The sequence below is a fragment of the Orycteropus afer genome, unplaced genomic scaffold (genome assembly GCF_000298275.1).
Source record: "Orycteropus afer afer isolate SDZICR_OR568_19922 unplaced genomic scaffold, OryAfe1.0 scaffold00214, whole genome shotgun sequence".
Classification (NCBI taxonomy): Eukaryota; Metazoa; Chordata; class Mammalia; order Tubulidentata; family Orycteropodidae; genus Orycteropus; species Orycteropus afer.
Window position 1 is genome coordinate 39,378 of NW_006921801.1, and position 13,038 is coordinate 52,415.

The window sequence follows — 13,038 nt, forward strand, 5'->3', positions numbered from 1 at the left end:
ATCCCTCATTCCACATCCTCTTCTGAATCCAGCTTGCATTTCTGGAAGTTCTCTGTCAATATACTGCTGCAACAATTTTTGAATTATCTTCAGTAAAATGTTACTTGCATGTGATGTTAATGATATCGTTTGATAATTTCCACATTCTGTGGGATCACCTTTCTTTGGAATGGGTACACATATGATCTCTTCTAGTCAGTTGGCCAGGTAGCTGTTTTCCAAATCTCTTGCCATAGCTGCGTAAGTGCCTCCAGCGTGGCATTTGTTTGTTGAAACATTTCAATGGGTATCCTTCAATTTCTGGAGTCTTGTTCTTTGTCAATTCCTTCAGTGCAGCTTCGACTTCTTCCTTCAATACAATTGGTTCTTGATCATATGCTACCTTCTGAAATGGATGAAGATTGACCAATTCTTCTTGGTACAGTGACTCTGTGTATTGCTTCCATCTTACTAGTTATATGAATTTGGACAAGCAATTCAGCCCTCAGAGTCTCATTTTTCTTATGTCAGAAACAGGGACAAATAGAGAAAACTTCTGCAGAGCAGGTGACAGGAATAAAAATATTAATCAACACCATTTATGGGACCATGCAGAGCACCGTGGGCACTATGCTTAACATTCTATTCCACTGGTTCTCACCTTAGCTGTACAACAGAATCTCTGTAGGGAGCTTCAAAAAGTACTGATGCCTGGGGACACACCCAGAGAGCCTGATTTAATTGGTCTAGAGTGCTGAAGCATCAGAAATGTCAGAAGCTCTCCAGTGATTCTAAAATGCAGCCAAAATTGAGAACTACTTTTCAATGCAGACAAATTTATTTAAGCCATGCAAATACCCTGTGAACTTGGTCCAACTGTCTTCTCCATTTTTTTATATGAGAAAAATGAGGTTTACAAAGGTTAAGTTTGCTCAAGGGAACAGAGCTAGCAATGGGCAAAGCTGAGATTTGAATTCACACAACATGACGACTGATAGACCTCACACCTCATTATCACCCTGCTGAGCGTGGTCTCTATCCTGAAGAAGGGTCTTCAACATTGGAAGCTAATTTTGTTCTTTGCTTTTTTAGCGTCCCTCCTCTCCATTTTCTGCTTCACAACTCCTAGCCCAAAATATCAGTAGGAGTTCAATAGGAGGGAAGCGATGAATATGATTTAGCATAGTCAAGATTGATCCAGAAAAAAAAAAAAAAAATTAGTTTCTCTTTTTTCCACCCTTCCTAAAATCTGGCCATGAGCATACACCAGTTTTCTGCTTAATTTTTTAAAATAATTATTATAAATATTATTCTGAAAATATCAGAAACTATGGAGACTACAATCCCTTCTCAAGGTTAGATCAACATTTTCATTTGCCTATGTCAACCTCTGGGAGCTCTGGTAGTGTAGTGCCTAAGGTACTTGACTGCTAACCAGAAGACTGGCGGTTCAAACCCACCAGCCACTCCTCAGAAGGAAGGTTGGGCAATCTACTTCCATAGTGATACCGCCTCGGAAACCCAAGGAGCGGTCGCTATGAGTCAGGTTCAACTCGATGGCACATAACAACAACAACAACATGTCAACCACTAGGCCTTGTCTATTCAGATACACGCAGTTAACATTTATAATATTATAATTCACATTTAAAATGATCTCTTCACATTATCCCACACATATTTTCCCAGACTATATGTCTTATAGTGTAATTAACCAGACTTCTACATATCTAAAGATAATGAAGATAATTTTATCATATAACTGGGGCCTGAGATATTTTCATTAAAAGTTTTCCTCTGAGGGAGAAAAAAATGGCTCAGCCTCATTACTCTGAAAGCTGACATAAAAATGTACAAATATCTAAAAATCACAAGACATTTTCCTTCTCTTATTTGCTGTATGCTCCTCATTGCCCACACAACTCACCCTGACACAAGTTAAGAGTTAAAAAAAATACTTGATGCATGAGCAAACTATCTTTTCCTTGGCTGAAATTGAAGTTCTACAATAGGATTTCTTAACAGCAGGGAGAGGAGCCTCCAGAGTTATGCCTGAGAACAAGGCAGGGTGAACAAGAGCAAAGCAGGCAGGAAAGACAGCCGGAAACACAAGAGTAAACCCCAGCTACATTGGCCAGGAGGAAACATGTGGTTTCCTGAATTGTGCCCGTTCAAGACCTTCAACATCTGAAGCATGGTATTTATAAACCACATTAAGGACACATAGCTGAATCTTCTGTCACACTTTGGAGTTGTTTTTAAAGAATTGTTTACATTTTTGGGTGACTCTCACCCTGTCACTGCTCCTGGGAGGGGTATGGAGGTAGAAGGAGCTGTAGCAGGAAAATAAAGGTACAAAGATTCTGTGTAGGTATGCTTTGGGACCCTGTATGATGTCCTGGGAGGACAGATTTTTTAAAAAAAAATTTATTGTGATTAGGTGAACATTTACAAAGCAAATTCATTTTCCCTACAGCAGTTCATACACATTTTGTCTCATGACACTGACTGCAAATCCCCACAATGTAACAGCTCTCTTCCCACTTCCTTCCCGTAGTTAACCTCTTCCCTGTGTCCTTCCCTTGCATGCACTCCCCCTCCCCCAGCTGTCTCCTTGTGCAAACACTGCCCTTCTGTTCTCCCATGACTGACAGCTCCAAGTAGTGTATCCACCTGATGTAAATGTTCACCCCATATGCCTGTCTATTATTTGGCTGGAAGCCACAGGAGTGGGTTCAATTCCAGACCTGAAGGGTAACTAGGGGCCATAGTCTCAGGGGTCTCACCAGCCTCTATCAAACCAGCAAAACTGGTCTGAAGGAGGGCTTTTTAAGCTATAGTCCATTGGCTCTCCTCTGGGTGCCACAGGACACTGTGAATAGCCTGTAACTGATGTAAAGTCTGTATGTGTGTATCTGTGCATGTGTGTGTATCCGTGCATATGTGTGCTATGTATGTGTGTGTGCGTGTGCACACGTGTGTGTGTGTGTCTGGGAAGAGGACCTTAGCTTGCCTCAGATTCTTGCTTATGTCTTTTGGTTATAGGGCCTGCGCCTCCTTCTTCTTCTTCAAGTGAGGCTCTTCTAAGCCCATCACTGTTCATTAGGCGATAGAGCTAGAGATAAAAAGTGAGGATGAGAGAGAAAATATGGAAGACCAGGGAATTAACCCTAATGGAAGGCCTTCTACTAAATGAGTCAATATATGTAAAAGTTTTAGAGATTGCCCAGCTCATAAGTGTTAGCTCTTTATTATTATAATTATTACATACTAGGAATTTTATGATTTCTCAACTTAGAATAACCTATGAGGTCAGCATAAGTCTCATATTCTATTTATGAAGAAATGGAAACTCCGAGATTGAGTAACTAATTCAGGGTCACACAGCTAGTGGTAGACTTTGAAACTGTCTAATTCCAAAGCTTGAACTCGTGCAGTCCACTCCATGGTCTGAATTATGGTCAGGCTTTCAGCCTGGAAGCCCTCTCTGGCTACCCTTAAGTTTTCACATCTAGAGCCTTGGGGCTGTGCTGTCTCCCTGGGTTTGTCTGTGGACTTGTTAAGGAGCTCCGATGGTATAGTGCCTAAGGCACTTGACTGCTAACCAGAAGGCTGGTGGTTCAAACCCACCAGATGCTCCTCAGAAGGAAGACCGGGCAATCTACTTCCGTAGTGATACCGCCTCAGAAACCCACGGAGGGGTCGCTATGAGTCAGGACTGACTCAAAGCAGTGAGCTGGTTGGTTGGTTAAGATTAATAATGAACTACTTTAACCCAAATCATAATCGACTTGCTTACATAATATGGCCTTAATCGTCCCACTTAAATTCCACACATAAAGCCAGTTGCTCTGTTGGATATCACATGTTAACTTGTTATTGTTGTTGTTATGTGCTGTAGAGTCAGGCCCGACTCATAGCGACCCCTCCTTGGGTTTCTGAGGCCGAATAACTACGGAAGTAGATTGCCCAACCTTCCTTCTGAGGAGTGGCTGGTGGGTTTGAACCACCAGCCTTCTGGTTTAGCAGGCAAGTGCTTTAGGCACTAAGCTATCAGAGCTCCTATTTTAACTTAAAAAAAAAAAAAATCACATTTCACAATTAACTCTCTTGCCTTTATTATGCAGCCAAGTCAAAAAGTCAAAGGCTAGACAGGGTAGAAATGTTTTCTAGTAGTCATAGACCAAGCGTAGTGCCTAAAGCACTTGACTGCTAACCAGAAGGCTGGCAGTTCAAACCCACCAGCCACTCCTCGGAAGGAAGATGGGGCAATCTACTTCCATAGTGATGCTGCCTTGGAAACCCAAGGAGGGGTCGCTATGAGTCGAGTCCAACTTGACAGCACATAACAACAACAGTTATAGACTAGAGGAATGAGAAAACTCTAAACCAAGTCTATTCTGGTTTCAAAATTCCTGCTAAAAACTGTAGTTAAACATCAGCTACTAAGGCAGCCTTTCATCCCTTGAGAATCATGACTATTGTACTTACTATGTACATGCCTGTGCTTTACATGAAAAGACGCTCCGCTGGCAGAGACTAAGGTGTGCAGCTGTTAACGAATAGGTCAGTGGTTCAGAACTACTAGCAGCTCAGCAGAAGAAATTTAGGGCAATAAGCTTTCATAAAGATTTACAGCTTTGGAAACCCTATGGGGCAGTTCCAATCTATCCTATAGGGTCACTATAACTCAGCAGCAACTCGGTGGCAGTGGGTTTTGTGCTTTACAATGTGTTATGTAAAATGTCTCTCTAGGAAAAAAAACAGCCAAGCAGACTGCATAGATGTTACTGCTTCAGAGTTAAGTCCCTCAGGGTCAAACAGGCAGTGAATAACAGTATAGGAATTTGAACTCAGGTCTCTCTGATGACAAAGTCAGTGTTCTTAACCATATTCCTCCCACACACCACTGTGATTTGGGGTACCCAGGGCCAACTTTGCCTCTTGGTCTTTGCTGGAACCACTTGCCTGAAATCTGGCCAATCTCTTGAAAGAAGGAGTCCTGCAAGCAAGACAGATAGACAATAGAAGAGCCCCGTTCCAGGTCCAGTTCTGCCACTTACTAACTCTGCCACCTTGGGTATGTCACTCAACCTTCCATGGCCTTGGTGTCCTCACATATGCAACGGAGAATATTGTTATGCCCAGTGGTGGAGGGAAACCGTAAAAGAACTAGAGCTAAGGATTAAGTGGTGGGCAAATGTTAGTTGCTTTTACCAGTCACTGAGCTACTAATTCAAGAACAGTAGGTGGTAGCCCTTTCTCAGCCTGTCTTCTGCTCTTGTCCTCAGAATTGCTGGCCATCATCAGAGTCCCACCAATACCACTCCTCTTGTCCCCCTCTCCCTTGAGGCTGCTGCTTAATTTCCCGCTTCATTTCAGTAGTTCTTGCCTCAAAAGAAGATCTGACCTTGGGTGCTCAGAATCTAGCTACGATCCTTCTGTTCTGGCCCTGGGTACCAGAATCTCTCCTCAGGACCCAACGCGTCAGGGCAGAGCTCCTCGCTCCTCTGCTCCACTCTCTGCATTGCCAACAGCGGGTGCGCAACCGGCGCGTGTCCCGCCCCCTCGGAGAGGGGTGTGACCCCAGAGTTTAGATAGGAGGCGCCTCCTGTGGGGAACATCCCGCGACCCGCTGAGCTTCCTCAGCAGCCAGCCTGCCTGGCAGAGCCGCGCGCCGAGCGGCCAGGGGCTCCTACGCACCCGGGTGCAGGGCTCCTAGCTCTCCGCTGCCTCGGCTCGGGCCCGCGGTGCCCACCCGCCATGAGGCCGCCGCTCTACCGCTGCAACAACTTTACCTCGGTGGAGAGAGGCTACTCGGCGACGATGGGTGGGGTGCTCTTCAGCGCGGGCCTCGTGGGCAATCTGCTGGCCCTGGGGCTGCTGGCGCGCTTTGGGCTGGGGTTACGGCCGCCGCGCCCGCCACTCTCGGTCTTTTACGTGCTGGTGTGCGGTCTGACGGTTACAGACTTTCTGGGCAAGTGCCTCGTGAGCCCGGTGGTACTGGCCTCCTATGCGCAGAATCGAAGTATGAGAGCGCTTGTGCCTGCTTCGGGCAACTCGCTGTGTCAAGCTTTCGCCTTCTTCATGTCCTTCTTCGGTCTTGCCTCGATGTTGCAGCTGCTGGCCATGGCGCTGGAGTGTTGGCTCTCTCTGGGGCACCCCTTCTTCTATCGACGGCACATCACGCTGCGCCGGGGCGCGCTGGTGGCGCCCGTCGTGTGTGCCTTCTGCCTGGCTTTCTGCGCTCTGCCCTTCGCGGGCTTTGGGGAGTTCGTGCAGTACTGCCCAGGCACCTGGTGCTTCATCCAGATGGACCACGAGGACGGCTTGTTCTCGGTGGTGGGCTATTCGGTGCTCTACGCCAGCCTAATGGCGCTGCTGGTCTTAGCCACTGTGCTGTGCAACCTGAGCGCCATGCGCAACCTCTACGCCATGCACCAGCGGCTGCAGCGGCACCCGCGCTCCGGCACACGGGACCGCGCGCAGCCGGGTACCGGCGAGAAGGAGGAGTCCCCACAGCCCCTTGAGGAGCTAGATCACCTCCTGCTGCTGGCCTTCATGACCGCGCTCTTCGCCGTGTGCTCCGTGCCTTTCATTGTGAGTCGACTGAGGCCGAGGCTACGGGGGTGGGGGGACAGAAGGGGTTCTCGGACAGGACCGCAGGTGCCTGGCGGGAAAGGTGGAGCGTGTTCACGCGGTTCCAGAGGAGCTGCGTCGCGGGCAGGGAGGGTTTGTTGCTGCACTTTGTACATGGGGTTCCCTCCACAGTCCTGAGGTACAATGCAATTTGTTGAGCAAGATGAGAAAAAGTCGGAGAAAGGAAGGTAAAGACCGAGATTGAGGATGCCCCCTTAGCCCAGCAAAGACCCCTCCTCTCTGCTTCGCTTCCAGTAGATGTGAGTCATTTTAGCGCCCCCGAATTTGGAGGAGCATAGCTTGGTTCCTCCACGGCAGTATGGAACGTCTATTCTTCCCGTTGACTGGGTACTGTTTAATTTCTTTACTCGTTAGATCTGTCCATGATCTTAGCGGTATCAGAAATGGGCGAATGGCGAATGGAGGTTCTCCTTTGGGGTGTTGGCGTGGAAAGGGGATAGGGAGAACTTGAATCCTGCTAGCGTGATTTGCAGAGGTGAGTACCTCGCGGGCAAACTTTCAGGAGCCGCAGCTGCTGTTTCCGGTGGTGCTGCTGCCAGGAACGGTGGCGGTAGAGGCTGAGAGACAGATGTTTGAGGATGTTTCAGCCAGTGCTGTCGTTTTGATAACGAGTGTTGACAGTTTTGTTTCTGTCTTGGCAAGTAGGTGACATGAAAGCCATTATCTCCAGTTTCAATTTACTAATGGAAGGTGGAGGTTGAATTATCTCCTTTAGAGGTATTCCCTCCTGGGGTGCCTGCCAAGATACCTGGGAGTGGCTGAGGTTTGAGAAAACATTTTCAGTAGTGCACCTATGTAGCTCCCATTCCCCGCCCCAAATTTCCTGCTCAGCAAGAACAACATTTAAATGTGTTACATTGCCAAATCAACGTCTTGGAGTCCCAAGACTTCTGTAATTGGGGAAGTTTTCATAGCAGTGTACCAATTTTGGATGCTACCTTCAGTGATGGTTGAAAGTGAAATATGTGATTTTCCTATAAATGGATGTTTATGGGAAAATGAGTAAATACAGATGTTTACTTCGATGTATGGTGGCTGGCTTGTTGCTATAATGCTGAAAGCTATGCCAGTGGTATTTCAAATACCAGCAGGGTCACCCATGGTAGGTTTCAGTGGAGCTTCCAGACAGGAAGACAGGACAAAGGACCTGGCCATCTACTTCTAAAACAAAACTGGCAACTGAAAACCTTATGAAGGGCAGCATGTAACATTTGTCTGATATAGTACTGGAAGATGAGCCCCTCAGGTCAGAAGGCACTCAAAATATGACTGGTGCTGCCTCTTCAAAGCAGAGTCACCTTACTGACATAGATGGAGTAAAGCTTTCAGGACCTTCATTTGCTGATGTGGTACAACTCCAAATGAGAAGAAATAGCTGCAAAGACTCATTACTAGTTAGAATGTGGACTGTATGAAATATGAATCTTAGAAAATTGGAAGTTATCAAAAATGAAATGAAACACTTGCAGATAGATATCCTGCATTAGTGAGCTGAAATGAACTGTATTGGCCATTTTGAATCAAACAATCATATGGTCTACCATGCTAGGAATGAGAAATTGAAGAGGAACAGCATCACATTCATGGTCAGAAAGAACATTCCAAGACCCATCATGAAGTACAACAGTGTCAGTGATAGAATGATATCCATATGTCTAGAAGGAGACAAGTTAATCCAACTATTATTCAAATTTACACATCAACCACAATGCCAAAGATGAAGAAATTGAACATTTTTTATCACCTTCTGAAATTGATTTCTGTCTTGGCAAGTAGGAAATTGATCAAACATGCAATCAAGATGCATTGATAATTACTGGTGATTGAAATGTATAAGTTGGAAACAAGGAAGAAGGATCAGAAGTTAGAAAATGTGGCCTTGGTGGTAGAAATGACACCAGAGATTGCATGATAGAATTTTACAAGACGAATGTCCTATTCATTGGAAATACCTTTTTTCAAAAACATTAATGGTGATTACACACTTTGACCTTACTGGATGGAAGACACAGGAATCAAGTGGACTACATCTGTAGAAAGAGATGGGAGGGAAGCCCAATGTCAACAGTCAGAATGAAGCTAGGGGCTGACTGTAGAACAGCCATCAATTGCTCCTACACAAGTTCAAGTTGAAGAAGAAAATTAAAATTAATTCATGAGAGCCAAAGTATGACCTTGAGAATATCCCACCTGAATTTACAGACTATCTCAAGAATAGATTTGACACAGTGAACACTAATGACCAAAGACCAGACAGCCTGTGGAATGACATCAAGGACATCATTCATGTAGAAAGCAAAAGGTCATTAAAAAGAGAGGAAGGAAAGAAAAGATCAAAATGTATGCCAGAAGTGACGCTGATACTTGTTCTTCAGTGTAAAGTACCTAAAACAAATGGAAGAAATGATGAAGTAAAATAGCCAAACAGAAGATTTCAGATGGCAGTTCCAGAAGACAAAGTAAAGTATTATAATGAAATGTGCAAAGAACTGGAGTTAGAAAGCCAGAAAGGAAGAACATGGCCAGAATTTCTAAAGCTGATATAACTGAAGAAAAATTCAAGCCTTAAATTGCAATATTGAAGAATTCTATGGGAAAAATATTGAATGATGCAGGAAACATCAAGGGGAAATGGGAGGAATACACGGAGTCGCTGTACCAAAAAGAATTAGTCAGCGTTCAATCATTTCAGGAGGTAGCATTTCATCAAGAACTGACAGTACTAAAGGAAGAAGTCCAAGCTGCTCTTAAGGCATTGGCAAAAAACAAAGCTCCAGGAATTGATGGAATGACAATTGAGATGTTTCAACAGATGGCTAGAAATGCTCATTCATCTGTGCCAAGAAGCTTGGAAGATGGCTGCTTGGCCAACTGACTAGAAGAGGTCTATCCATAATTATGCCTGTTCCAAAGAATGGTGCTCCAACGGAATGTGGAAATTATTCAAAAATATCATTAATACCACATGCAGGTAAAATTTTGCTGAAGATAATTCAAAAACAGTTGAAGGAATACACTGACAGTGCATTGCCAGAAATTCAAGCCAGATTCAGAAGAGGGCATTGAACGAGAGATATCATTGCTGATCTTAGCAGAACGCAGAGAATCTGGAAAAGATGTTTACTTGTGTTTTATTGACTATGAAAATGCATTTGACTGTGTGGATCATAACAAATTATGGATTATGTTGGGAAGAATGAGAATTCCAGACACTTTATGCTCATGCAGAACATGTACATAGACCAAGAGGCAGTCAGGCGAACAAAACAAGAGGATATTGTGTGGTTTTAAATCAGGAAAAGTATGCATCAGGGTTACATGCTTCCACCATACTTAGTCAGTCTGTATTCTGAGCAAATAAACTGCAAAGCTGGACTACATGAAGAAGAATGTGGCATCAGGATTGAAGGAAGATTAATTAATAACCTTCGGTATGCAGATGACACATCTTGGTTGCTGAAAGCAAAAAGAACTTGAAACACTGATGAATCTCAAAGAGAACAGCCTTCAGTATAGATTACATTTAAACATAAAGATGACAAAAATCCTCAAAATGGGACCAATAAGCAAAATCATGGTAAATGGAGAAAAGCTTCAAGTTGCCAAGGATTTCATTTTACTTGGGTCCATAGTCAAAGTCCACGGAAGCAGCAGTCAAGAAATCCAAGGATGTATTGCATTGGAAAATCTGCTACAAAAGACCTCTTTAAAGACTTAAAAAGAAAAAAATATCACTTTGAGGACTAAGGTGCTCCTGACCCAAGCCATGGTATTTTCTTTTCTTTTTTTCTTACCACCCCATCCCTTTGCTGACATTACCTTAATTCAGGATTTCATCACCATTCACTGGAACTGTTACAAAAACTTCCTTCCTACTGAACTTCCTGCATCCAGGCTCTTGTGACTACAGTTTGTTCTTCTTTTTCTCCTTAACCCAAGTTAATAAGTGTCTACCCTCTAGTTGGTGGTTGCCCTCACTTCTCTACCTACCCCTAGTAACTATCAAAGAATTTTTTTTATGTGTGTGAAATCCTTTTCTTGACTTTTTTACAATAGTAATCTTATACAATATTTGTCCTTTTGTGATTGACTAACTTTGCACAACATAATGGTCTCTAAGGTGATCCATGTCATGAGATGTTTCACAGATGCATCATTGTTCTTTAATGTTGCATAGTATTCCACTGTGTATATGTACCATAGGTTGTTGATCCATTCCTCCATTGATGGTAATTTAGGTAATTTCCATCTTTTTGCTATTGTGAATAGTTCTGCAGTGAACATGGGTATGCATATATTTGTTCGTGTCATGACTTATTTCTCCAGGATATATACTGTGATAGTTTGGGTTGTGTGTCAACTTGACTGGGCCATGATTCTGAGTGGTTTAAGCAGTTGTAATGTGGTTGATTCCATGATGAGATTGATGTATATGCCTTGAGCAGCCAATCAGCTGAAAGAGTGTTTCTTTAAGGGTGTGGCCTGCTTCCAATATATAAATGGATATCCTGGAAAATTCAGTAAACTTCTGTGGATCTGGGTCCTGTCGTGCTGTCTACAACTGTTCTGTGAGCCTGCTGACCTTGGATTCATAATCTGCTGGGGTCAACAGCCTGTTATACTGCCTGCCAATCTTGAGCTCATCAACCCCTGTGGCTGCATGAGTAGGGAAAAGCCTCCAGCTTGACATTTGATTGAGGAACTTGGGACTTGCCAGACTCACTCTGTCTCTGTCTCTGTCTCTGTGTGTGTGTGTGTGTGTGTGTGTGTGTGTATATATATATATATATAGTTGTTGTTGTTGTTGTTGTTAGGTACTGTTGAGACTGTTGAGTCATCTCTGATTTATAGTGACCCAATCCACAGCAGAATGAAACACTGCCCAGTACTGCACCAGCCTCATGTTCCTTTCTATACCTGAATCCATCACTGCAGCCATTGTGTCAATCCATCTCATTGAGGGTCTTCGCCTTCCTAATTGACCATCCACTTTACCATGCATGATATCCTTCTCCAGAGAATGGTTCCCTCTGACAACCTGACCAGAGTAGGTGAGACAAAGTCTGGCCATTCTCACTTCCAAGGAGCATTCTCACTGTACTTCTTCCAGGACAGATTTGTTAGTCCTATTAGCAGACCATGGTACTCTTAGCACTCTTCTCCAATACCACAACTCAAAAGCATCAACTCTTCTTCAATCTTCCTCATTCATTGTCCAGCTCACACATGCATAAGAGGCGATTGAAAATACCATGGCTTGAGTTAGGTGCACATTAGTCTTCAAGGAGACGTCTTTGCTCTTTATCACTTGAAAGAGGTCTTTTGCAATAGATTTGCCCAATGCAATATGTTGTCTGATGTCTTGACAACAATTCCATTGGCATTGATTATAGAACCAAGTAATATGAAGTCTTTGAATACTTTCATCTTTTCTCCATTTATTGTGAAGCTGTTTATTGGACCAGTTGTGAGGATTTTCATTTTCTTTATATTGAAGTGTAATCCATATTGTAGACTGTAGTCTGCATACTTCATCAGTAAGTGCTTCAAATCATCCTCACATTCAGCAAGCAAAGTTGTGTCATCTTCATATCACAAGTTGTTAATGACTCTTCCTCCAATCCTGATGCCACATTCTTCATATAATCAAGCTTCTCAGATTATTTGCTTAGTATACAAGTTGAATAAGTATGGTGAAAGGATACAACCTTGAAACATTCCATTCTTGATTTTGAACAATTCAGTATCCCCTTATATTGTTTGAATGACAGCCTCCTGGTCTATGTACAGGTTCCTCGTGTGTAAAATCAAGTGTTCTAGAATTCCCATTCCTGTGTACTCATAATTTGTTATGAGCCACACAATCAAATGCTTTTGCATAGTCAATAAAACATAAGTAAACATCTGTCTGATATTCTTTGCTTTTAGTTAAGATCCATCTGACATGAGCAATGATTTCCCTCATTCCCTGTCCTCTTCTGAATCCAGCTTGCATTTCTGGAAGTTCTCTGTCAATATACTGCTGCAACCATTTTTTAATTATCTTCCGTAAGATTTTACTTGCATGCAATATTAATGATATTGTTAGATAATTTCCACATTCTGTTGAATCACACTTGTTTGGAATGGGTACAAATATGGATTTCTTCCAGTCAGTTGGCCAGGTAGCTGTCTTCCAAATCTCTTGGCATAGATGAAGAAGTGCCTCCAGTTGGGGCATCCATTTGTTGAAACATCTCAATGAGTATTCCATCATTCCTGGAGCCTTGTTCTTCACCAATTTTTTCAGTGCAGCTTTGACTTCTTCCTTCAATACCATTGGTTCTTGACCATATGCCGCCTGCTGAAATAGATGGACATCAACAAATTCTTTTTGGTACAGTGACTCTGTGTATTCAC

At 43.4% G+C, this 13,038-nt stretch overlaps 1 protein-coding gene across 1 annotated transcript in view; it reads left to right on the plus strand.

The window, feature by feature from the left end:
- Positions 1–5,742: 5,742 nt before the first annotated feature.
- The window catches only part of PTGDR (prostaglandin D2 receptor), an 18,884-nt gene continuing 11,588 nt past the window's right edge, over positions 5,743–13,038 (plus strand). The window contains exon 1 of the mRNA XM_007948330.1: positions 5,743–6,579. Coding sequence (XP_007946521.1) covers positions 5,743–6,579 — 837 coding nt within the window. The remainder of the gene's footprint in view (positions 6,580–13,038) is intronic.